The 26,228-nt window shown below is 53.9% G+C and overlaps 1 protein-coding gene across 1 annotated transcript in view; it reads right to left on the bottom strand.

Moving 5' to 3' along the window:
- Positions 1 to 786: 786 nt before the first annotated feature.
- The window catches only part of LOC134342037 (NACHT, LRR and PYD domains-containing protein 3-like), a 39,218-nt gene continuing 13,776 nt past the window's right edge, over positions 787 to 26,228 (bottom strand). Inside the window, exons 6-9 of the mRNA XM_063039975.1 lie at positions 3,196 to 4,933; positions 2,592 to 2,678; positions 2,269 to 2,436; positions 787 to 2,104 (exon numbers count right to left, since the gene is read on the bottom strand). Coding sequence (XP_062896045.1) covers positions 2,017 to 2,104; positions 2,269 to 2,436; positions 2,592 to 2,678; positions 3,196 to 4,933 — 2,081 coding nt within the window. The 3' untranslated portion in view covers positions 787 to 2,016. The remainder of the gene's footprint in view (positions 2,105 to 2,268; positions 2,437 to 2,591; positions 2,679 to 3,195; positions 4,934 to 26,228) is intronic.

Genomic DNA, 26,228 nt, shown 5'->3' with positions numbered 1-26,228 from the left:
CTCACCATCCTGTCACCCTCCTTCCCATCCCATCACTCATAACCCCCTCCCCTCCCTCCACACTCAGTGAGTCACTCCCTCACCCTCACCATCCTGTCACCCTCCTTCCCATCCCATCTCTCGCAAACCCCTCCCCTCGCTTTCCTCTCCCCGCCACCTCGATGTTGTTCAACTTACGTTGGATGGCTGCCATTTTGCGACGCCAATTTTCGCCTCTCCTCATCGCCCTCTCTTTCTGTTACCCAGTGAGTCTCTCCACTGCTCACCCCATCACTCCTGACACCCTCTCCTCGCCGTCCCCTTGTCCTTTCTCCCGCCATCCAACACATCCTGGGTGGTGAACATTTTCCGATGGGAAATTTCGCTCCCTCACCCGATCCCTTCCCTCTCTCATTGAGTGAGTCTCTCCCCACTCCCTCCGTTCAGACACTCAACTCTCCGTCCCATCAGCCCTGATCGCGTCTCGACCCCTCGCTCCCTCTTTCCCCCGTCCGCACCCCACTTCTTGCCGTCCATCTTATTTGCGAAGGATCGTAAACACCCACCCTTCCCCCACACTCCTGATCCTGTTCCTGCCCACCCTGTCCTATCAGACCCCTCTCTCCTAGCCCTGTAACTTCCCCTCCCTTCCCGTCCCATCAGATCCCCTCCCACCTCGTCCCATCACTTTCCCTCCTTCCTGGTCACATCACTCCCGCTCCTTTCCTGTGGTTTCACTCCTCCTCACCCCGACTCTATGTTATCCACGTCACCACCAGTTTGTGACAGGAACTTTCGCCTCCCCTTTCCGTGCCCTATTGACTTTGCTACGGTCACCGTCTCATCAGTCCACTCCTCGTCCCGTCACTCCTCTTCCTCCCAAACCCCTCTCCCCTCCTCCCCAAAACACACATGTATATGTGTATGTGTGAATATCCGAGATATATACATTAGTTTATTCAATGACAACATTATTAGAATTGAAACATACATGCAATACCCAAGACGATATAAAACACAAATTAAAATACTGTTATTACAATCAATAACACATTCGATCCCGGAATTGTATCCACGGGCACCGCATGTTCCTTCGCCATAGATTCTGTGTGCTTCCTGTCCAACGATCCTCTCATATCCCTTTTGTCAATCACCTGTCCAGCTCTTGGCTCCATCCCTCCCCCTCCTGTCTTCTCCTATCATTTTGGATCTCCCCCTTCCCCTCCCACTTTCAAATCCCTTACTAACTCTTCCTTCAGTTAGTCCTGACGAAGGGTCTCGACTGTACCTCTTCCTACAGATGCTGCCTGGCCTGCTGGGTTCACCAGCAACTTTGATGCGTGTTGCTTATTATCAAAGTTCTTATTTGTCACCATATACTACCCTGAGATTCATTTTATTGCAGTCATTTACAGGACAATAAATCAATATAGCAGAATTTATGAAAAACTATACAAAAACAAAGACTAAACAACAAGCAACGTGCAAAGGAAGGCAAATTTGTGCAAATAAAATATTAAATAATAATGACACGAGTTGTAGATTCTTTGAAAGTGAGTCCGTAGGTTGTGGAATCAGTTCAGAGATGATGTGAGTGAAGTTATCCACGCCGGTCAGGAGTCATCCGTGTCTCAGAAAAAACCCGCCATCATCGGGCCCTTCCTGTCTGTGTAATTCCCCGGCATGAAACGTAAAAGTTGCCCGTGAACGCAGCAGGCCAGCCAGCATTACGTACTCCCGGGATAATCCCACCCCGGGACACCGGTGTCCCAGACTGAGCCCCGGCCCCCGGGCTCTTCCCGTCTGTGTCATTCCCCGGGGTCTCGAACCCGCACATCCGGCGGAAGCTGCGCCGCTGGACAGGAGGCGAAAAACGTCACAACGAGAGAAGCTAGTTCCGTTAAAACTGTTGGGAATTAAACCTGGCGCGTGGCCATTAAAGGTAAGGGGAAGGTGGGGGCGGGGTTAAAGGGGGGGGCGAGGAATCGGCGAAAATGTCCCCATCCCGCGGGCGGGGATGTTCACACATTCAGATGTTCACACGGTCACTGTCAGTCCAGGTCTGACTCCCTGCAGAGATCTCAGTTCCTTCTTCCCGGTGTCACTGAACTGATTGTCCCCCAGCCTGAAACAGATGGGAGAATAAAGATGAAATAAACAGATTACACAACAGTGTCAGTAACAGGGGACAGGGGTTAATGTTTCAACAACACTCACAGACAAATATCACCAGAAAACCCGCTGATCCGCTGATATTTTATCACATTGAACATTAACACAAACACTCACATGATCCACTCCAGACTCGGGAGGGTCTGTATGAGACTGCGGAGAGCGGGGACAGATCGGTCTGTCAGCGAGTTTGATCCCAGCTTCAGCTCCGTCAGTGATGGGTTTGTACTGAGAGCGGAGACGAGATCCTCGGCACCAGAATCTGTGAGACCGATATTGAACAACCTGGAGATGAGAGAGAGTGAGGGTGAAGGACACAGAGAGACAGGAGACGGTACAAATCCCCAGTGTTTATCAGTAACACAATTACTGATCACATTAATGTTCAGTGTCAGACACCCAGTGACTGTAAACACAATCTCCCACAGTCTGGTACTTACCCCAGTTTCTGTATTTTACACTCCGGGTTCCTCAGAGCCGCAGACACCAGTTTCACTCCTGAATCTCCCAGTTTATTAAAACTCAGTCTAAACACAAACAGACAAATTGATGAACAAAGTGATTCAAACCGTGGGTCTGAGGGAATTTCTCTCACTTGGATATTTCAGGAAACATTAAACCCTTCAGTAAGTCACTGATCGGAGTTCCCATCACTGTCAATGTCCCTCACTGCCCAGCTCCAGGGTATTCACCGAATGTCAGTAATTTAGTATGTCGGTGTGACCCTGTAAACTCCACATATTCTGTCTCATTCCCCTATGGTTAGAAAAGTGTTACTGACATGTGAGGGTCGGGAGGGGTAGGGGTGAAGGGGAGAAACTCCCTCAGTGAGATAGATGTGTGAATGGGGAAATGTCGATGGGAGATGGTGGAAGAAAAAGCAGGAAGGGGGATGGGGAACAGAGATCCCACAGGAGGAAGGGTGATGGCATTTGTCACAATTCTTCACAATCATATTTACTACAGTTTTACCCAAATCTTTTTACATTGAAACAACACAATGGAACAGTTTCACAGTTAAGAGTGAGAAATAAATCAAGTTACCTCAACTCCTGGCACTTGTGCAGCCCGGGTCCCAGCCGCTGGATTCCTTCACACTGAATGTGGCAGTTCCACAGGTCGAGGTGTTTTATTGTATCACAGAGTCCGATGACATGAGACAGGACCGCGCAGTCAATCGGGGTCAGTGTCATTCCACTGAATGAAAGTATTTCCACAGATCCCAGTGCGGCCTGAGCCAGTCCACGATTCTGAGACTCAAACAGGTAGTGCAATGTGTTCAGGAGGCTTCTTTTACCAGCTTCACTCCTCGTGTTTCCACTCCAGCGTTTAACCTCCTCCTTCATCCAGTCAATCACCCGGCAGGTTGTTTCATGGGGAAATGGCCCCAGAAACTCCACCAGGCCCCGAGCTGTCATTGGGGAGGAGAGACCAGCAACAAAACGGAGAAACATCTCAAATCGCCCATCTGTCATGTTGTGGGCTTCAGTGAGGAGTTTCATAATATCTCTGCCGTCTGGGATCAGGAATTGTGCGACTGCAGCTACAAACTCTTGGATGGTGAGGTGTGGGAATGTGTACACCACGCTTCGGGCAGAATCCTCTCTCTCCAAAAGCTCCATCAGAAATCCAGACAGGAACGGGGAAGGCTGCAGATTGTATTTGATCAAATCTCCATCTGTAAACACAATCTTCTTCTCGGACACTCCTCTGAAGGCCATCTGACCAACCCTGAGTAACACATCACGGGGGTTCTTAATCTCACAGCCGTGGTTTTTCAGGATGTTGTAAATATAATAGGAATACAGTTGGGTGATGGTCTTGGGAACTCGCTGCGGGTCCCTGACTCTTTGTGTGAAGAAGGGGCCCAGTGCCAGAGCGAGGATCCAGCAGTAGGAGGGGTTGTAGCTCATGGTGTACAGGATTTCGTTCTCCTTCACATGTTTGAAAACAGCTGCTGCCACCGCCTGATCTTCAAAATACCTGATGAAATATTCCTTCCGTTCCTCACCAACGAATCCCAGGATTTCAGCCCAGATACTGATCTCTGCCTTTTCCAATAAATGCAATGCCGTCGGACGGGTGGTCACCAGCACTGAACACCCTGGGAGAAGCTTGCCCTGGATTAAACTGTACACAATGTCAGACACTTCACACCACCACTCGGGATCTGGGCACTGGTGGTTGGGTTCTGTATCTCTCTGACTGTCAGAAAAATCGATTCTGTGTTTGAATGCATCTAAACCGTCGAATATAAACAGCAATCCCTCTGGGTTCTTCCAGACCTCTCTCATAAAATTCCCAAAGTAAGGATACTGATCCAGAATCATTTTCCTCAGGTTTATTCTGCCGTTAATGGAGTTTAAATCCCGGAATTTAAAACTGAAGACAAACTGGAACTGTTGGTGTATTTTCCCTGTGGCCCAGTCATAAACAATCTTTTGTACCATTGTTGTTTTTCCGATTCCCGGGACTCCAGCCACTGCTGCGGAACTCTCAGATTTGGATTTACTCCGGGAAAAGCTGCTCTGGAACAACTGATCTGTCCGGATTTTTTCCAGTTCTCTGCGGAGATGTTCCTCTCTCCACTCCTCGTGGTCTCTGCCTCTTGCCAGCAGCTCATGTTCCACCAGTCTCCGATCTCGAACAGTAGAAATGACCGTGAGCTCAGCGTATCGATCAACCAGCTGGAAAACCTTCACCTTCTCCCTCATCAGGATCGTGTCCACTCTCAGTGTTTCAGTTTGTGCCCGCAGAGTCTCCTTGTGTTTCTGTTGAACATCTTCCATGGGAACAGACAGTGGACAAACTGTTAGATGCCTCAACTCAGAACTCAGTATTTAAGCACACAAGATTTAGGTCAAAGCTATTGCATTAATTGGATTCGTCAGTGGATACTCTAACAGTGAAGTAAATTCGATTAACTGACCCCTGATTGGACAGAGAGGCCTGGTATAGATAAACACCAGATCATCACATTTCACAATTAACTGTGCTGTGAAGGTGAGTATTTCCCTGGTAGTTTACTGACCCCCAACTGTCCCGTACTGGAAAACCCCCCCTCCACTATCAGAGGTGTCATTTATTCCTGTGGAAGAAACTTTTAGTCCCCAGTGTTGATGTGGCATTTGGAGATGGAGAAAAGGGTAGTGGGCATTCTGTGAAAGAAACAGGTCAACGAATCACAGTTCCCCCTCCCCTCTCACCGTCACCCTGTCAGGGATGTGTGCTGTCTGACAGTGTGTCAGGACCCTGACAGGGGTATGTGGCGTCTCACAATGTGTCACGTCCCTGTCAGGGGAGTGTGTTGTTTTACAGTGTTTCAGGACCCTCTCCGGGATGTGTGGGGTCTCAAGGTGTGTCAGGACCCTCTCAGGGGGGTGTGGTGTCTCACAGTGTGTCAGGACCGTGACAATGGTGTTTGGAGTCTCACAGCATGTCAGGACCCTGTCAGGGGTGTGTGGGGACTTACAGTGTGTCAGGACACTGTCGGTTGCGTGTGGCATCTCACAGTGTGTCAGGTCGCTGTCGGGGGTGTGTGTGGTCTCACAGTGTGTCTGGACACTCTCAGGTGTGTCTGGGATCTTAATGTGTGTCAGGTCCCTGTCAGGGGTGTGTGGGGTCTCACAGTGTGTCGGGACCCTCTCAGGGATGTGTGGCGTCTCACGGTGTGTCAGGATCCTCTGAGGGGTGTGTGGGATCTGACAGTGTGTCAGGACCCTGTCAGGGGTGTGTGGAGTATCACAGTGTGTCAGATCCTGTCAGGGGTGTCTGTGGTCTCAAGTGTGTCATCACCCTCTCGGGGGTGTGTGGGGTCTCACAGTGTGTCAGGACCCTGCCAGGGTTGTGTGGGGTCTCACAGTATGTCAGGACCCTGCCAGGGTTGGGTGGGGTCTCACAGTGTGTCAGAACCCTGTCAGGCGTGTGTGGGGTCTCAAAGGATGTCATGACCCTGTCGAGGGTGGGGGATGTGGTGTGTCACAGTGTGTCAGGACCCTCTCAGGGTTGTTTGAGGTACCAGAGTGTGTCAGTGTCCCACCATGCGTCAGGACACTGCCAGGGGTGTGTGCAGTCTCACAGTGTGTCAGAACCCTTTAGGGGCCTGTGGGGCTCACAGTGTGTCAGGACCCTCTCAGGGGTGTGTCGGATCTGACAGTCTGTCAGGACCGCGTCAATAGTGTGTGGGGTCTCACAGTGTGTCAGGTCCCTGTCAGGGGTGTGTGGAGTTTCACAGTGTGTCAGGACACTGTGAGTGTTTCGTGGGGTTTCAAAGTGTGTCAGGATCTGGTCCTGGGTGTGGAGGGTCTCACAGTGTGTCAGAACCCTCTCAGATGTGTGCGGTCTCACAGTGTGTCAGGACCCTGCCAGGGCTGTGTGGCGTCTCATATTGCGTCAGGTCTCTGTCAGGGATGTGTGGGGTTTCAAAGTGTGGCAGGATCTGGTCGTGGGTGTGGAGTGTCTCACAGTGTTTCAGAAATCTCTCAGATGTGTGTGGGATCGCAATGTGTCTCAGGACACTGTTACGGGTGTGTGGCGTCTCAGAGTGCATCAATTCGCTGGCTGGTGTGTGGCGCCTCACAGTGTGTCAAGACCCTTCTGGGGTGTGTGGGGTCACACAGTGTGTCAGGTCGCTGCCAGGGTGGTGTGGGGTCTCACAGTGTGTCAGGACCCTGTCAGGGGTGTGTGAGATCTCACTATGTATCAGGACCCATTTGGGGTGTGTGGGGGTCTCACCGTGTGTCAGGACACTGTGAGTGGTTTGTGGGGTTTTGCAGTGTGTCAGGTGCCTGTCAGGGGTGCGTGGGGTCTCACAGTGTGTCAGGAACCTGTCAGGAGTGTGTGGGGTCTCACAGTATGTCAGGAACCTGTCAGGGGTGTCTGGGGTCTCACAGTGTGTCATCACCCTCTCGGGGGTGTGTTACGTCTCACAGTGTGTCTGGACCCTCTGAGCTGTGTGTGGGATCTTAATATGTGCCAGGACCTTGTAAGGTGTGTGCGAGATCTCACAGTGTGTCAGTACCCTGTCAGGGGGGTCTAAGTTCTCACTGTGTGTCAGGACCCTACCAGGGTTGTGTGGGGTTTCACTGTGTGTCAGGACACTGAGAGTGGTTTGTGGGGTTTCACACAGTGTCAGGATCTTGTTGTGGGTGTGGGGGGGGGTGGAATCTCACAGTGTTTCACGTCCCTGTCAGGGGTGTGTGTGCGTTTAACAGCGTTTCAGGACCCTCTCAGGGATGTGTGGCGTCTGACGGTGTGTCAGAACCCTCTGGGGGGTGTGTGGGGTCTCACAGTGTGTCAGGACGCTGCCAGGATTGTGTGGGGTCTCACAGTGTGTCAAAACCCTATCAGGCGTGTGTGGGGTCTCACAATGTGTCAAGACCCTGTCCGGGGCGGGGTGTGGTGTGTCACAGTGTGTCAGGACCCTCTCAGGGTTGTTTGAGGTATCACAGTGTGTCAGTGTCTCACCATGTTCTAGGACACTGCCAGGGGTGTGTGCCGTCTCACAGTGTGTCAGTACCCTCTCAGGGGTGTGTCGGATCTCACAGTGTATCAGGACCCTCTCAGGGGTGTGCCGGATCTCACACTGTCAGGACCGTGTCAATAGTGTGTGGGGTCTCACAGTGTGTCATCACCCTCCTGGGTGTGTGAGGTAACACACTGTGTCAAGACCCTACCAGGGTGGTGTGGGGTCTCACTGTGTGTAAGGACCCTGTGAGTTGTTTGTGGGGTTTCACAGTGTGTCAGGACCCTGTTGTGGGGATCTCACAGTGTGTCAGGACCCTCTCAGTTGTGTGTGGGATCTTTGTGTTTCAGGACCCTGTCATTTGTGTGTTGTGTCTCACAGTGTGTCTGGTCGCTGTCAGGGATGTGTGTGGTCTCACAGTGTGTCAAGACCCTCTCGGCGGTGTGGGGTGGGGGGTGGAGGGTGTGGTGTGTCACAGTGTGTCAGGACCCTGTCATTTGTGTGTTGTGTCTCACAGTGTGTCTGGTCGCTGTCAGGGGTGTGTGTGGTCTCACAGTGTGTCAAGACCCTGTCGGGGGTATGGGGGGGGTGTGTGGTGTGTCACAGTGTGTCAAGACCCTGTCGGGGGTGGGGGGGGGGAGGGTGTGGTGTTTCACAGTGTGTCAGGACCCTCTCAGGGTTGTTTGAGGTATCACGGTGTGCCAGGACCCACAATGTGTCAGTGTCGCACCATGCGTCAGGACACTGTCAGGGGTGTGTGCCGTCTCACAGCGTGTCAGGACCCTTTTGGGGTCTGTGGGGTTCACAGTGTGTCTGGACCCTCTCAGGGGTGTGTGGTATCACAATGTTTGTCAGGACGCTGTCAAGGGTGTGTGGAGTCTCACAGTGTGTCAGGTCCCTGTCAGCTGTGTGTGGGATCTCAGTGTGTTTCAAGACCCTGTCAGTTGTGTGTGTCGTCTCACAATGTGTCAGGTCGCTATCAGGGGTGTGTGTGCTCTCACAGTGTGTCATGACCCTGTCAGGGGTGTATGGGGTGTCACGATGTGTCAGGACCCTGTCAGGTGTGTGTGGGATCTCAGTGTGATTCATGACCCTATTAGTTGTATGTACTGTGTCTGCTCGCTGTCAGGGGTGTGTGAGGTCTCACAGTGTATCAGAACCCTGTCGGGGGGTGTGGTGTGTCACAGTGTGTCAGGACCCTCTCAGGGTTGTTTGAGGTATCACGGTGTACCAGGACCCACAATGTGTCAGTGTCGCACCATGCGTCAGGACACTGTCAGGGGTGTGTGCCATCTCACAGTGTGTCAGGATCCTTTTGGGGCCTGTGGGGCTCACAGTGTTTCTGGACCCTCTCAGGGGTGTGTGGGATCGCAATGTTTGTCAGGACGCTGTCAAGGGTGTGTGGGGTCTCACAGTGTGTCAGGTCCCTGTCAGCTGTGTGTGGGATCTCAGTGTGTTTCAAGACCCTGTCAGTTGTGTGTGGCGTCTGACAATGTGTCAGGTCGCTGTCAGGGGTGTGTGTGCTTTCACAGTGTGTCATGACCCTGTCACGGGTGTGTGGGGTCTCATGATGTGTCAGGACACTGTCCGGTGTGTGTGGGGTCTCACAGAGTGTCAGGACCCTTTAGGGGCCTGTGGGGCTCATACGGTGTCAGGACCCTCTCAGGGGGGTGCGGATCTCACAGTCTGTCAGGACACTGTCAGGGGTGTGTGGGGTCTCACAGTGTGTCAGGAGCGTTCTGGGGTGTGTGGGGTCTCACAGATTGTCAGGACACAGTTAGGGGTGTGTGGGGTCTCACATTGCGTCAAGTCCCTGTCAGGGATCTGTGGGGTTTCACAGTGTGTCAAGATCTGGCGTGGGTGTGGAGTGTCTCACAGTGTGTCAGAAACCTCTCAGATGTGTGTGGGATCGCAATGTGTGTCAGGACCCTGTTAGGGGTGTGTGGGATCTCACAGTGTGTCAGGACCCTACCTGGGTTGTGTGGGGTCTCACAGTTTGTCAGGACCCTGTCAGGGGTGTGTGGTGTCTCACAGTGTGTCAGGTACTCTCAGAGGTGTCTGGGGTCTCACAGTGTGTCATCACCCTTTCGGGGTTGTGTTACGTCTCACAGTGTGTCTGGACCCTCTCAGGTGTGTGTGGGGTCTCACAGTGTGTCAGGACACTGTGAGTGATTTGTTTTGTCTCACAGTGCGTCAGGTCCCTGTCAGGTGTGTGTGGTGTCTCACAGAGTGTCAGTTCCTATCAGGGGTGTCTGGGGTCTCACAGTGTGTCAGGACCCTGTCAGGGGTGTGTGGGGTCTCACAGTCTGACAGCACCTTGACAGGGTTGTGTGGGGTCTCACAGTGTGTCAGGACAGTATGAGTGGTTTGTTTGGTCTCACAGTGCGTCATGTCCCTGTCAGGTGTATGTGGGGTCTCACAGTTTGTCAGGACCCTGTCAGCTGTGTCTGGTGTCTCACAGTGTGTCAGGTCCTGTCAGGGGTGTCTGGGGTCTCACAGTGTGTCATCACCCTCTCGGGGTTGTGTTACGTCTCAAAGTGTCTCTGGACCCTCTCAGGTGTGTGTGGGGTCTCACAGTGTGCCAGGACACTGTGAGTGATTTGTTTGGTCTCACAGTGCGTCAGGTCCCTGTCAGGGTTGTGTCGGATCTCACAGAGTGTCAGCAATGTGTCAATAGTGTGTGGGGTCTCACAGTGTGTCAGGTCCCTCTCAGGTGTGTGTGCTATCTCAGTGTGTTTCAGGACCCTGTCAGTTGTCTGTGGCGTCTCGCAGTGTGACTGGTCTCTGTCAGGGGTGTGTGTGGTCTCACACTGTATCTGGACCTTCTCAGGAGTGTGGGGGATCTTAATGTTTGTCAGGTCCCTGTCAGAGGAGCGTGGGGTCTCACAGTGCGTCAGGTCCCTGTCAGGGGAGTGTCGGGTCTCACAGAGTGTCAGCACTGTGTCAATAGTGTGTGGGGTCTCACAGTGTGTCAGGACCCTGTCAGGTGTGTGTGGTGTCTCACAGTGTGTCAGGTCCTGTCAGGGGTGTCTGGGGTCTCACAATGTATCATCACCCTCTCGGGAGTGTGTTAGGTCTCACAGTGTGTCTGGACACTCTCAGGAACGTGTGGGATCTTAATGTATGTCAGGACCTTGTTAGGGGTGTGTGGGATCTCACAGTGTGTTATCACCCTCTCGGGGTTGTGTTACGTCTCACAGTGTGTCTGGACCCCCTCAGGTGTGTGTGGGGTCTCACAGTGTGTCAGAACACTGTGAGTGGTTTGTTTGGTCTCACAGTGCGTCATGTCCCTGTCAGATGTATGTGGGGTCTCACTGAGTGTCAGGTCCTATCAGGGGTGTCTGGGGTCTCACAGTGTGTCAGGTCCCTGTCAGGGGTGTGTGTGGTCTCACACTGTGTCTGGAGCTTCTCAGGTGTGTGGGGCATCTTAATGTGTGTCAGATCCCTGTCAGAGGTGAGTGGGGTCCCACACTGTGTCAGGACCGGTTTGGGGTGTGTCGGGTCTCACAATGTGTCAGGACCCTGTCAGGGGTGCGTGGGGTCTCACGGTGTGTCAGGACCCTGTCAGGGGTCTATGGGGTCTCACAGTGTCAGGAGCCTGCCAGGGTTGTGTGGGGTCTCACAGTTTGTCAGGACCCTCTCAGGTGTGTGTGCTATCTCAGTGTTTTTCAGGACTCTGTCAGTTGTCTGTGGCGTCTCAAAGTGTGTCAGGTCGCTGTCAGGGGTGTGTGTGGTCTCACACTGTATCCGGACCTTCTCAGTAGTGTGGGGGATCTTAATGTTTGTCAGGTCCCTGTCAGAGGTGCGTGGGGTCTCACAGTGCGTCAGGTCCCTGTCAGGGGAGTGTCGGGTCTCACAGAGTGTCAGCACTGTGTCAATAGTGTGTGGGGTCTCACAGTGTGTCAGGACCCTGTCAGGTGTGTGTGGTGTCTCACGGTGTGTCAGGTCCTGTCAGGGGTGTCTGGGGTCTCACAATGTATCATCACCCTCTCGGGGGTGTGTTAGGTCTCACAGTGTGTCTGGACACTCTCAGGAACGTGTGGGATCTTAATGTATGTCAGGACCCTGTTAGGGGTGTGTGGGATCTCACAGTGTGTCAGGACCCTGCCTGGGTTGTGTGGTGTATCACAGTTTGTCAGGACCTGTCAGGGGTGTCTGGGGTCTCACAGTGTATCATCACCCCCTCGGGAGTTGGTTAGGTCTCACAGTGTGCCAGGACACTGTGAGTGGTTTGTTTGGTCTCACAGTGCGTCGTCCCTATCAGGTGTATGTGGGGTCTCAGTTTGTCAGCACTGTGTCAATAGTGTGTGGGGTCTCACAGTGTGTCAGGACCCTGTCAGGTGTGTCTGCTATCTCAGTGTGTTTCAGGACCCTGTCAGTTGTCTGTGGCGACTCACAGTGTGCCAGGTCGCTGTCAGTGGTGTGTGTGGTCTCACACTGTGTCTGGACCTTCTCAGGAGTGTGGGGGATCTTAACGTTTGTCAGGTCCCTGTCAGAGGTGCGTGGGGTCTCACAGTGTGTCAGGTCCCTGTCAGGGGTGTGTCGGGTCTCACAGAGAGTCAGCACTGTGTCGATAGTGTGTGGGGTCTCACAGTGTGTCAGGACCCTATTAGGTGTGTGTGGTGTCTCACAGTGTGTCAGGTCCTGTGAAGGGTGTCTGGGGTCTCACAGTGTATCATCACCCTCTCAGGAGTGTGTTAGGTCTCACAGTGTGTCTGGATACTCTCAGGAGCGTGTGGGGTCTTAATGTATGTAAGGACCCTGTTAGGGGTGTGTGGGATCTGACAGTGTGTCAGGACCCTGACTGGGTTGTGTGGGGTCTCACAGTTTGTCAGGACCCTGTCAGGTGCGTGTGGTGTCTCACAGTGTGTCAGGTCCTGTCAGGGGTGTATGGGGTCTCACAGTGTGTCATCACCTTCTCGGGGTTGTGTTACGTCTCACAGTGTGTCTGGACCCTCTCAGGTGTGTGTGGGGTCTCACAGTGTGTCAGGGCACTGTGAGTGGTTTGTTTGGTCTCACAGTGCGTCATGTCCCTGTCGGGTGTATGTGGGGTCTCACAGTTTGTCAGGACACTGTCAGATGTGTGTGGTGTCTCACAGTGTGTCAGGTCCTGTCAGGGGTGTCTGGGGTCTCACAGTGTATCATCACCCTCTCGGGAGTGTGTTAGGTCTCACAGTGTGTCTGGACACTCTCAGGAGCGTGTGGGATCTTGATGTAGGTCAGGACCCTGTTAGGGGTGTGTGGGATCTGACAGTGTGTCATGATCCTGCCTGGGTTGTGTGTGGTCTCACAGTTTGTCAGGACCCTGGCACGTGTGTGTGGTGTCTCACAGTGTGTCAGGTCCTGTCAGCGGTGTATGGGGTCTCACAGTGTGTCATCACCCTCTCGGGGTTGTGTTACGTCTGACAGTGTGTCTGGACCCTCTCAGGTGTGTGTGGGATCTCACAGTGTGTCAGGACACTATGAGTGTGTTTTTTGGTCTCACAGTGCGTCAGGTCCCTGTCAGGGGTCTGTCGGGTCTCACAGAGTGTCAGCACTGTGTCAATAGTGTGTGGGGTCTCACAGTGTGTCAGAACCCTCTCAGGTGTGTGTGCTATCTCAGTGTGTTTCAGGACCCTATCAGTTGTTGTGGCGTCTCACAGTGTGTCAGGTCGCTGTCAAGGTTGTGTGTGGTCTCACACTGTGTCTGGACCTTCTCAGGAGTTTGAGGGATCTGAATGTTTGTCAGGTCCCTGTCAGAGGTGCGTGGGGTCTCACAGTGCGTCAGGTCCCTGTCACGGGTGTGTCGGGTCTCACAGAGTGTCAGCACTGTGTCAGGACACTGTGAGTGGTTTGTTTGGTCTCACAGTGCGTCATGTCCCTGTCAGGTGTATGTGGGGTCTCACAGTTTTATCAGGACGCTGTCAGGTGTGTGTGGTGTCTCACTGAGTGTCAGGTCCTCTCAGGGGTGTCTGGGGTCTCACAGTGTGTCAGGACCCTGTCAGGGGTGTGTGTGGTCTCACACTGTGTCTGGAGCTTCTCAGGTGTGTGGGGGATCTTAATGTGTGCCAGGTCCCTGTCAGAGGTGTGTGTGGTCTCACACTGTGTCAGGACCGGTTTAGGGCGTGTAGGGTCTCACAAAGTGTCAGGACCCTGTCAGGGGTGTTTGGGGTCTCACTGTGTCAGGAGCCTGCCAGAGTTGTGTGGGATCGCAATGTGCGTCAGGACCCTTTCAGGGCTGTGTGGGGTCTCACAGTGTGTCAGAAGCCTTCTGGGGTGTGTCGGGTCTCACAGTGTGTCAGGACCCTGTCAGGGGTGTGTGGGGTTTCACAGTCTGTCAGCACCTTGACAGGGTTTGGTGTGGTCTCACACTGTGTCTGGAGTTCTCAGATGTGTGGGGCATCTTAATGTGTGTCAGGTCCCTGTCAGAAGTGAGTGGGGTCTCACACTGTGTCAGGACCGGTTTGGGGTGTGTCGGGTCTCACAATGTGTCAGGACCCTGTCAGGGGTGTGTGGGGTCTCACAGTGTGTCAGGACCCTCTCAGGTGTGTGTGCTATCTTAGTGTGTTTCAGGACCCTGTCAGTTGTCTGTGGCGTCTCACAGTGTGTCAGTTCGCTGTCAGGGGTGTGTGTGGTCTCACACTGTGTCTGGACCTTCTCAGGAGTTTGAGGGATCTGAATGTTTGTCAGGTCCCTGTCAGAGGTGCGTGGGGTCTCACAGTGCGTCAGGTCCCTGTCACGGGTGTGTCGGGTCTCACAGAGTGTCAGCACTGTGTCAGGACACTGTGAGTGGTTTGTTTGGTCTCACAGTGCGTCATGTCCCTGTCAGGTGTATGTGGGGTCTCACAGTTTTATCAGAACGCTGTCAGGTGTGTGTGGTGTCTCACTGAGTGTCAGGTCCTCTCAGGGGTGTGTGGGGTCTCACAGTGTGTCAGGACCCTGTCAGGGGTGTGTGTGGTCTCACACTGTGTCTGGAGCTTCTCAGGTGTGTGGGGGATCTTAATGTGTGCCAGGTCCCTGTCAGAGGTGTGTGTGGTCTCACACTGTGTCAGGACCGGTTTAGGGCGTGTAGGGTCTCACAAAGTGTCAGGACCCTGTCAGGGGTGTTTGGGGTCTCACTGTGTCAGGAGCCTGCCAGAGTTGTGTGGGATCGCAATGTGCGTCAGGACCCTTTCAGGGCTGTGTGGGGTCTCACAGTGTGTCAGAAGCCTTCTGGGGTGTGTCGGGTCTCACAGTGTGTCAGGACCCTGTCAGGGGTGTGTGGGGTTTCACAGTCTGTCAGCACCTTGACAGGGTTTGATGTGGTCTCACACTGTGTCTGGAGTTCTCAGATGTGTGGGGCATCTTAATGTGTGTCAGGTCCCTGTCAGAAGTGAGTGGGGTCTCACACTGTGTCAGGACCGGTTTGGGGTGTGTCGGGTCTCACAATGTGTCAGGACCCTGTCAGGGGTGTGTGGGGTCTCACAGTGTGTCAGGACCCTCTCAGGTGTGTGTGCTATCTTAGTGTGTTTCAGGACCCTGTCAGTTGTCTGTGGCGTCTCACAGTGTGTCAGTTCGCTGTCAGGGGTGTGTGTGGTCTCACACTGTGTCTGGACCTTCTCAGGAGTGTGGGGGATCTTAATGTTTGTCAGGTCCCTGTCAGAGGTGCGTGGGGTCTCACAGTGCGTCAGGTCCCTGTCAGGGGTGTGTCTGGTCTCACAGAGTGTCAGCCCTGTGTCAATAGTTTGTGGGGTCTCAAGTGTGTCAGGACCCTCTCAGGTGTGTGTGCTATCTCAGTGTGTTTCAGGACCCTGTCAGTTGTCTGTGGCGTCTCACAGTGTGTCAGGTCGCTGTCAGGGGTGTGTGTGGTCTCACACTGGGTCTGGACCTTCTCAGGAGTGTGGGGATCTTAATGTTTGTCAGGTCCCTGTCAGAGGTGCGTGGGGACTCACAGTGCGTCAGTTCCCTATCAGGGGTGCGTCGGGTCTCACAGAGTGTCAGCACTGTATCAATAGTGTGTGGGGTCTCACAGTGTGTCAGGACCCTGTCAGGTGTGTGTGGTGTCTCACAGTATGTCAGGTCCTGTCAGGGATGTCTGGGCTCTCACAGTGTATCATCACCCTCTCGGGAGTGTGTTAGGTCTCACAGTGTGTCTGGACACTCTCAGGAGCGTGTGGGATCTTAATGTATGTCAGGACCCTGTTAGGGGTGTGTGGGATCTGACAGTGTGTCAGGACCTTGCCTGGGTTGTGTGGGGTCTCACAGTTTGTCAGGACCCTGGCAGGTGTGTGTGGTGTCTCACAGTGTGTCAGGTCCTGTCAGGGGTGTCTGGGGTCTCACAGTGTGTCATCACCCTCTCGGGGTTGTTTTACGTCTCACAGTGTGTCTGCACCCTCTCAGGTGTGTGTGGGGTCTCACAGTGTGTCAGGACAGTATGAGTGGTTTGTTTGGTCTCACAGTGCGTCATGTCCCTGTCAGGTGTATGTGGGGTCTCACAGTTTTATCAGGACGCTGTCAGGTGTGCGGTGTCTCACTGAGTGTCAGGTCCTCTCAGGGGTGTCTGGGGTCTCACAGTGTGTCAGGACCCTGTCAGGGGTGTGTGTGGTCTCACACTGTATCTGGAGCTTCTCAGGTGTGTGGGGGATCTTAATGTGTGCCAGGTCCCTGTCAGAGGTGTGTGTGGTCTCACACTGTGTCAGGACCGGTTTAGGGCGTGTAGGGTCTCACAAAGTGTCAGGACCCTGTCAGGGGTGTGTGGGGTCTCACTGTGTCAGGAGCCTGCCAGAGTTGTGTGGGATCGCAATGTGCGTCAGGACCCTTTCAGGGCTGTGTGGGGTCTCACAGAGTGTCAGAACCCTTCTGGGGTGTGTCGGGTCTCACAGTGTGTCAGGACCCTGTCAGGGGTGTGTGGGGTTTCACAGTCTGTCAGCACCTTGACAGGGTTTGGTGTGGTCTCACACTGTGTCTGGAGTTTCTCAGATGTGTGGGGCATCTTAATGTGTGTCAGGTCCCTGTCAGAAGTGAGTGGGGTCTCACACTGTGTCAGGACCGGTTTGGGGTGTGTCGGGTCTCACAATGTGTCAGGACCCTGTCAGCGGTGTGTGTGGTCTCACACTGTGTCTGGACCTTCTCAGGAGTGTGGGGGATCTTAATGTTTGTCAGGTCCCTGTCAGAGGTGCGTGGGGTCTCACAGTGCGTCAGGTCCCTGTCAGGGGTGTGTCTGGTCTCACAGAGTGTCAGCCCTGTGTCAATAGTTTGTGGGGTCTCAAGTGTGTCAGGACCCTCTCAGGTGTGTGTGCTATCTCAGTGTGTTTCAGGACCCTGTCAGTTGTCTGTGGCGTCTCACAGTGTGCCAGGTCGCTGTCAGGTGTGTGTGTGGTCTCACACTGTGTCTGGACCTTCTCAGGAGTGTGGGGATCTTAATGTTTGTCAGGTCCCTGTCAGAGGTGCGTGGGGACTCACAGTGCGTCAGTTCACTATCAGGGGTGCGTCGGGTCTCACAGAGTGTCAGCACTGTATCAATAGTGTGTGGGGTCTCACAGTGTGTCAGGACCCTGTCAGGTGTGTGTGGTGTCTCACAGTATGTCAGGTCCTGTCAGGGATGTCTGGGCTCTCACAGTGTATCATGACCCTCTCGGGAGTGTGTTAGGTCTCACAGTGTGTCTGGACACTCTCAGGAGCGTGTGGGATCTTAATGTATGTCAGGACCCTGTTAGGGGTGTGTGGGATCTGACAGTGTGTCAGGACCTTGCCTGGGTTGTGTGGGGTCTCACAGTTTGTCAGGACCCTGTCAGGGGCGTGTGGTGTCTCACAGTGTGTCAGGTCCTGCCAGGGTTGTCTGGGGTCTCACAGTGTGTCATCACCCTCTCGGGGTTGTTTTACGTCTCACAGTGTGTCTGGACCCTCTCAGGTGTGTGTGGGGTCTCACAGTGTGTCAGGACACTATGAGTGGTTTGTTTGGTCTCACAGTGCGTCAGGTTCCTGTCAGGGGTGTGTCGGGTCTCACAGAGTGTCCGCACTGTGTCAATAGTGTGTTACGTCTCACAGTGTGTCTGGACCCTCTCAGGTGTGTGTGGGGTCTCACAGTGTGTCAGGACACTGTGAGTGGTTTGTTTGGTCTCACAGTACATCATGTCCCTGTCAGGTGTATGTGGGGTCTCACAGTTTTATCAGGACGCTGTCAGGTGTGTGTGGTGTCTCACTGAGTGTCAGGTCCTATCAGGGGTGTCTGGGGTCTCACAGTGTGTCAGGTCCTGTCAGGGGTGTGTGGGGTCTCACAGTGTATCGTCACCCTCTCGGGAGTGTGTTAGGTCTCACAGTGTGTCTGGACACTCTCAGGAGCGTGTGGGATCTTAATGTATGTCAGGACCCTGGTAGGGGTGTGTGGGATCTGACAGTGTGTCAGGACCCTGACTGGGTTGTGTGGGGTCTCACAGTTTGTCAGGACCCTGTCAGGGGCGTGTGGTGTCTCACAGTGTGTCAGGTCCTGCCAGGGTTGTCTGGGGTCTCACAGTGTGTCATCACCCTCTCGGGGTTGTGTTACGTCTCACAGTGTGTCTGGACCCTCTCAGGTGTGTGTGGTGTCTCACTGAGTGTCAGGTCCTCTCAGGGGTGTCTGGGGTCTCACAGTGTGTCAGGATCCTGTCAGGGGTGTGTGTGGTCTCACACTGTGTCTGGAGCTTCTCAGGTGTGTGGGGGATCTTAATGTGTGCCAGGTCCCTGTCAGAGGTGTGTGTGGTCTCACACTGTGTCAGGACCGGTTTGGGGTGTGTCGGGTCTCACAATGTGTCAGGACCCTGTCAGGGGTGTGTGGGGTCTCACAGTGTGTCAGGACCCTCTCAGGTGTGTGTGCTATCTTGGTGTGTTTCAGGACCCTGTCAGTTGTCTGTGGCGTCTCACAGTGTGTCAGGTCGCTGTCAGGGGTGTGTGTGGTCTCACACTGTGTCTGGACCTTCTCAGGAGTGTGGGGGATCTTAATGTGCGTCAGGTCCCTGTCAGAGGTGTGTGTGGTCTCACAGTGTGTCAGGACCGGTTTGGGGTGTGTCGGGTCTCACAATGTGTCAGGACCCTGTCAGGGGTGTGTGGGGTCTCACAGTGTGTCAGGACCCTTCTGGGGTGTGTGGGGTCTCACAGTGTGTCAGCACCCTTCTGGGGTGTGCCGGGTCTCACAGTGTGTCAGGACCCTGTCAGGGGTGTGTGGGGTCTCACTGTCTGTCAGGACCTTGACAGGGTTGTGTGTGGTCTCACACTGTGTCTGGACCTTCTCAGGTGTGTGGGGGATCTTAATGTGTGCCAGGTCCCTGTCAGAGATGTTTTGGATCTCACAGTGCGTCAGGTCCCTGTCAGGGGTGTGTCGGGTCTCACAAGAGTGTCAGCACTGTGTCAATAGTGTGTTGGGTCTCACAGTGTGTCAGGACACTGTGAGTGGTTTGTAGGGTTTCACAGTGTGTCAGGCCCCTTTCCGGGACCGTGGGGTCTCACAGTGTGTCAGGACCCTCTCAGGGGTGTGTCGTATCTCACAGTCTGTCAGGACCCTATCCAGGGTGTGTGGGTTCCCATAGTGTGTCAGGACCCTCTCAGGGCTGTGTCGGGTCTCACAGTTTGTCAGGACCCTGTCAGTGCTGTGTTTGGTCTCACAGTGCGTCAGGTCCCTGTCAGGTGTGTGTGAGGTCTCACGGAGTGTCAGCAGCGTGTCAATAGTGTGTGGGATCTTACAGTGTGTCAGGACCGTGTCAATAGTGTTTGGGGTCTCACAGTGTGTCAGGACCCTGCCAGGGTAATGTGGTGTCTCACAGAGTGTCAGGTCCTGTCAAGGGTGTCTGAGGTCTCAGAGTGTGTCATCACTCCCTCGGGGGGTTGTTAGGTCTCACAGTGTGTCTGGACCCTCTCAGGTGTGTGTGGGATCTTAATGCGTGTCAGGACCCTGTTAGGGGTGTGTGGGATCTGACAGTGTATCAGGACCCTGTCAGTTGTGTGTGCTGTCTCACAGTGTGTCAGGTCCTGTCAGGGGTGTCTGGGGTCTCACAGTGTGTCATCACCCTCTCGGGAGTGTGTTAGGTCTCACAGTGTGTCTGGACCCTCTCAGGTGCGTGTGGGATCTTAATGTGTTTCGGGACCTTGTCTGGGGTGTGTGGGGTCTCACAGTGTGTCAGGAACTTGTCGGGTGTGTGTGGGGTCTCACAGTGTGTCAGGACCCTGTCAGGGCTGTTTCGGGTCTAACAATGTGTCAGGTTCCAGTCAGGCGTGTGTGGGGTCTCACAGAGCGTCAGGACCGTGTCAATAGTGTGTGGGGTCTCACAGTGTGTCAGGTCCCTTTTGGGGCCCGTGTGGTCGGATCTCACAGAATGTCAGGACCCTATCCAGGGTGTGTGGGGTCTGACACTGTGTCAGGTCCCTGTCAGGGGTGAGTGGGGTCTCACAGTGTTTCAGGACCCTGTCAGGTGTGTATGGGGTCTCACAGTGTGTCAGGTCCTGTCAGGAGTGTCTGTGGTCTCACAGTGTGTCATCACCCTCTCGGGGGTGTTTTAGGTCTCACAGTGTGCCTGAACCCTCTCAGGTGTGTGTGGGATCTTAATGTGTGTCAAGACCCTGTTAGGGGTGTGTGGGGTCTCACAGAGTGTCAGAACCGTGTCAATCGTGTGTGGGGTCTCACAGTGTGTCAGGTCCCTGAAGGGGTGTGTGGCATCTTACAGTGTGTCTGGACCCTGCCAGGGTTGTGTGGGGTCTCACTGTGTGTCAGGTCACTGAGTGGTTTGTGGAGTTTCACAGTGTGTCAGAACGCCGTTGTTAGGGGTCTTACAGTGTGTCAGGACTCTCTCAGGTTTGTTGGGGATCTCAGTGTGTTTCAGGACCCTGTCAGTTGTGTGTGGCGTCTCACAGGGTGTCTGATCGCTATCAGGGGTGTGTGTGGTCTCACAGTGTGTCAGGACCCTCTCAGGGTTGTTTGAGGTATCACAGTGTGTCAGGACCTTTTTGGGGCCTGTGGGGTCTCACAGTACGTCAGGTCCCTGTCAGGGGTGTGTGGGATTCCACAGTGTGTCAGGACACTGTGAGTGGTTTGTGGGGTTTCACAGTGTGTCAGGATCTTTTTGTGGTGTGGATGGTATCACAGTGTGTCAGGACGCTGTTGTGGGGGATCTCACAGTGCGTCAGAAACCTCTCAGATGTGTGTGGGATCGCAATGTTTGTCAGGACCCTGTCAGGGTTGTGTGTGGTCTCAAAGTGTGTCAGGACCCTTATGGGGTGTGTCGGGTCTCACAGTGTGTCAGGACCCTATCCAGCGTGTGTGGGGTCTCACAGTGTGTCAGGACCCTGCCAGGGATGTGTGGGATCGCAATGTTTGTCAGGACCCTGTCAGTGGTGTGTGGGGTCTGACAGTGTGACAGGTTCCTGTCAGGAGTGTGTGGGGTTTCACAGTGTGTCAGGAGGCTATGAGTGGTTTGTGGGGTTTCACAGTGTGTCAGGATCTGGTCGTGGGTGTTGGGGGTCTCAAAGTGTGTCAGAACCCTCTCAGATGTGTGTGGGATCGCAAAGTGTGTCAGGACACTGTTAGGGGTTAGTGGCGTCTCACAGTGCGTCAAGTCCCTGTCGGGTGTGTGGGGTCTCACAGTGTGTCAGGACCCTTCTTGGGTGTGTGGGGTATCACAGTGTGTCAGGACCCTATCCAGGGTGTGTGGGGTCTCACAGTGCGTCAGGACCCTGTCAGGGGTATGTGGGGTCTCACAGTTTGTCAGGACCCTGTCAGGGGTGCGTGGCGTCTCACAGTGTGTCAGGACCCTGTCAGGGGGGTGTGGTGCGTCACAGTGTGTCAGGACCCTGTCAGGAGTGTGTGGGGTCTGACAGTGTGTCAGGACTCTACCGGGTTGTGTGGGGTCTCACAGTGTGTCAGGTCCCTCTCGGTGTGTGGGGTCTTACAGCCTTTCATGAGCCTATCAGGGATGTGTGCAGTCTCACAGTGTGACAGGACCCTGTAATGTGGGTGTTGAGTCTTACAGTTTGACAGGACAGTCTCAGGGGTGTGTGGGGTCTTACAGTGTGTCTGGACCCTGTGAGCTATGTGTGGGATCTCACAGTGTGTCAGTACCCTGTCAGGGGGGTCTAGGGTCTCACAGTGTGTCAGGACCCTGTCAGGGATGTGTGGTGTCTCACAGTGTGTCAGGACCCTTTTGGGGTGTGTGGTGTCTCAGTGTGTCAGGAGCCTGCCAGGGTTGTGTGGGGTCGCAATGTGTGTCAAGACCCTGTCAGGTGTGCGTGGCGTCTACAGTGCGTCAGTTCCCTGTCAAGGGTGTGTGGGGTCTCACGGTGTGTCAGGACGCTCTTAGGGTGTGTATGGGGTCTCACAGTGCGTCAGAACCCTGTCAGGTGTGTATGGGGTCTCACAGTGTGTCAGGTCATGTCAGGAGTGTCTGGGGTCTCACAGTGTGTCATCACCCTCTTGGGGCTGTGTAGGGTCTCACAGTGTGTCTGGACTCTCTCAGGTGTCTGCGGGATCTTAATGTGTGTCAGGACCCTGTCAGGGGTGTATGGTGTCTCACAGTGTGTCAGGTCCCTGTCAGGGGTGTGTGGGGTCTCACAGTGTGTCAGGACCCTGTCAGGGTTGTTTGAGGTCTCACGGTGTGTCAGGACCCCGTCAGGAGTGTGTGGGGTCTCACAGTGTGTCAGGTCGCTGTCAGGGGTGTGTGTGGTCTCACACTGTGTCTGGACCTTCTCAGGAGTGTGGGGGATCTTAATGTGCGTCAGGTCCCTGTCAGAGGTGTGTGTGGTCTCACAGTGTGTCAGGACCGGTTTGGGGTGTGTCGGGTCTCACAATGTGTCAGGATCTTGATAGGGGTGTGTGGGGTTTCGCAGTGTGTCAGGTCTTCTCAGGGGTGTGTGGGGTCTTACAGCGTTTCATGAGCCTGTCAGGGATGTGTGTAGTCTCACAGTGTGACAGGACCCTGTCATGGGGGTGTGGGGTGTTAGAGTTTGACAGGACAGTGTCAGGGGTGTGTGGGGTTTCACAGTGTGTCAGGATCTTGATAGGGGTGTGTGGGGTCTCGCAGTGTGTCAGGTCTTCTCAGGGGTGTGTGGTGTCTCACAGTGTGTAAGGTCTGTGTCAGGAGTGTGTGGAATCTCCCAGTGTGTCAGATCCGTGTCAGGGGGGGTGTAGGGTCTCACAGTGTGTCTGGACCCTGTCAGTGGTGTGTGGGGTCTCACAGTGTGTCAGGTCATGTCAGGAGTGTCTGGGGTCTCACAGTGTGTCATCACCCTCTTGGGGCTGTGTAGGGCCTCACAGTGTGTCTGGACCCTCTCAGGTGTCTGCGGGATCTTAATGTGTGTCAGGACCCTGTCAGGGGTGTATGGTGTCTCACAGTGTGTCAGGTCCCTGTCAGGGGTGTGTGGGGTCTTACAGCGTTTCATGAGCCTGTCAGGGATGTGTGTAGTCTCACAGTGTGACAGGACCCTGTCATGGGGGTGTGGGGTGTTAGAGTTTGACAGGACAGTGTCAGGGGTGTGTGGGGTTTCACAGTGTGTCAGGATCTTGATAGGGGTGTGTGGGGTCTCGCAGTGTGTCAGGTCTTCTCAGGGGTGTGTGGTGTCTCACAGTGTGTAAGGTCTGTGTCAGCAGTGTGTGGAATCTCCCAGTGTGTCAGATCCGTGTCAGGGGGAGTGTAGGGTCTCACAGTGTGTCTGGACCCTGTCAGTGGTGTGTGGGGTCTCACAGTGTGTCAGGTCATGTCAGGAGTGTCTGGGGTCTCACAGTGTGTCATCACCCTCTTGGGGCTGTGTAGGGCCTCACAGTGTGTCTGGACCCTCTCAGGTGTCTGCGGGATCTTAATGTGTGTCAGGACCCTGTCAGGGGTGTATGGTGTCTCACAGTGTGTCAGGTCCCTGTCAGGGGTGTGTGGGGTCTCACAGTGTGTCAGGACCCTGTCAGGGTTGTTTGAGGTCTCACGGTGTGTCAGGACCCTTTCGGGAGTGTGTGGGGTCTCACAGTGTGTCAGGTCCCTCTCAGGGGTGTGTGGGGTCTTACAGCGTTTCATGAGCCTGTCAGGGATGTGTGTAGTCTCACAGTGTGACAGGACCCTGTCATGGGGGTGTGGGGTGTTAGAGTTTGACAGGACAGTGTCAGGGGTGTGTGGGGTTTCACAGTGTGTCAGGATCTTGATAGGGGTGTGTGGGGTCTCGCAGTGTGTCAGGTCTTCTCAGGGGTGTGTGGTGTCTCACAGTGTGTCAGGTCTGTGTCAGGAGTGTGTGGTGTCTCACAGTGTGTCTGGACCCTGTCAGTGGTGTGTGGGGTCTCACAGTGTGTCTGGACCCTGTCAGTGGTGTGTGGGGTCTCACAGTGTGTCAGGACCCTGCCAGTGGTGTGACGGGTCTCACAGTGTGTCAGGACCCTCTCAGGTTTGTGTCCGGTCTCACAGTGTGTCAGGAGCCGGCCAGGGGTGTGTGGTGTCTAACGTTTTCTCAGGAGCCTGTCAAGGGTGTTTGGGGTCTGACAGTGTGACAGGATGTTGTCAGGGGTGCGTGGGTCTCAGAGTGTGTCAGGACACTATCAGGGGTCCGTGCGGTCTCACAGTGTGTCAAGATGTTGGCGATCTGGAAGACCATGTAAGGAATCTGGAGCAGCTGGATGACCTTCGACTCATAAGGGAGAATGAGGCAGTCATAGATGAGAGCTACAGGGAGGTAGTCACACCTAGGCTGTCGGAAGCAGGTCGTTGAGTGATGGTCAGAAGGGGAAAGCGAAGGTGAGCAGACGGGTAGTGCAGAGCACCCCCTGTGGCCATTTCCCTGAATAATATGTTCACCGTTCTGGATACTGTTGGTGGGGACGACCGACCAGGTGTGAGCCATGGTGGCAGGGCCTGCAGCACAGAGTTTGACCCGGTGATGCAGAAGGGTGGGATGGAGAAGAGGAGAGCTGTCATCATTGGAGACACTATAGTCAGGGGAGCAGGCAAGAGATTTTGTGGACGTGAGCAGGATACCCGTATGGTTTGTTGTCTCCCGGGTGCCAGGGTCCGGATGTCTCTGACCGGGTGCACAACATCCTGGTACGAGAGGGAAAGCAACCAGAAGTCGTGATACATGTTGGGACCAACGACATAGGCAGGAAGAGGGATGAGGTCCTGAAGTGTGAGTTTCGGGAACTAGGCAGAAGGCTGAAGAACAGGACCTCAAGGGTGGCGTTCTTAGGATTGCTGCCAGTGCTACGTGACAGTGATGGTAAGAATTGGAGGAGATGGCAGTTGAATGCGTGGCTGAGGAGTTGGTGCAGGGAGTGGGGGGTTTGGATAATTGGGATCTCTTCTGGGGTATTCTTCAATTATGTGAAGAACAAAAGGATGACAGGAGTGAAGGTAGGTCCATTTAGATAAAGGTGGGAAGATGTGCCTGGAAGCTGTGGAAGTGAGCGAGGTGCTCAATGAATACTTCACTGCAGTTTTCACCAATGAGAGAGAACTTGATGATGGTGAGGACAATATGACTGAGGTTGATGTTCTGGAGCATGTTGATATTAAGGGAGAGGAGGAGTTGGAGTTGCTAAAATACATTAGGACGGATAAGTCCCCTGGGCTCGACAGAATATTCCGCAGGCTTCTCCATTAGGCGAGGGAAGAGATTGCTGAGCCTCTGGCTAGGATCTTTATGTCCTCGTTGTCCACGGGAATGGTACCGGAGCACTGGAGGAAGGCGAATGTTGTCCCTTTGTTCAAAAAAGGTAGTAGGGATGGTCCGGGTAATTATAGACCAGTGAGCCTTATGTCTGTGGTGGGAAAGCTGTTGGAAAAGATTCTTAGAGACAGGATTTATGGGCATTTAGAGAATCATGGTCTGATCAGGGACAGTCAGCATGGCTTTGTGAAGGGCAGATCGTGTCTAACAAGCCTGATAGAGTTATTTGAGGAGGTGACCAGGCACATAGATGAGGGTAGTGTAGTGGATGTGATCTACATGGATTTTAGTAAGGCATTTGACAAGGTTCCACACAGTAGGCTTATTCAGAAAGTCTGAAGGCATGGGATCCAGGGAAGTTTGGCCAGGTGGATTCAGAATTAGATTGCCTGCAGAAGGCAGAGGGTGGTGGTGGAGGGAGTACATTCAGATTGGAGGATTGTGACTAGTGGTGTCCCACAAGGATCTGTTCTGGGACCTCTAATTTTCGTGATTTTTATTAACGACCTGGATGTGGGGGTAGAAGGGTGGGTAGGCAAGTTTGCAGATAACACAAAGGTTGGTGGTGTTGTAGATAGTGTAGAGGAATGTCGAATATTGCAGAGAGACATTGATAGGATGCAGAAATGGGCTGAGAAGTGGCAGATGGAGTTCAACCCGGAGAAGTGTGAGGTGGTATACTTTGGAAGGACAAACTCCAAGGCAGAATACAAAGTAAATGGCAGGATACTTGGTAGTGTGGAGGATCAGAGGGATCTGGGGTTACATGTCCACAGATCCCTGAAAGTTGCCTCACAGGTAGATAGGCTTATGGGTTGTTGGCTTTCATAAGTCGAGGGATAATGTCTGAGTCGCGATGTAATGATGCAGCTCTATAAAACTCTGGTTAGGCCACACTTGGAGTACTGTGTCCAGTTCTGGTCGCCTCACTATAGGAAGGATGTGGAAGCATTGGAAAGGGTACGGAGGATATTTACCAGGATGCTGCCTGGTTTAG

Source organism: Mobula hypostoma, unplaced genomic scaffold (assembly GCF_963921235.1).
Source record: "Mobula hypostoma unplaced genomic scaffold, sMobHyp1.1 scaffold_79, whole genome shotgun sequence".
NCBI lineage: Eukaryota > Metazoa > Chordata > Chondrichthyes > Myliobatiformes > Myliobatidae > Mobula > Mobula hypostoma.
This window is presented reverse-complemented; position numbering and strand designations above follow the sequence as displayed.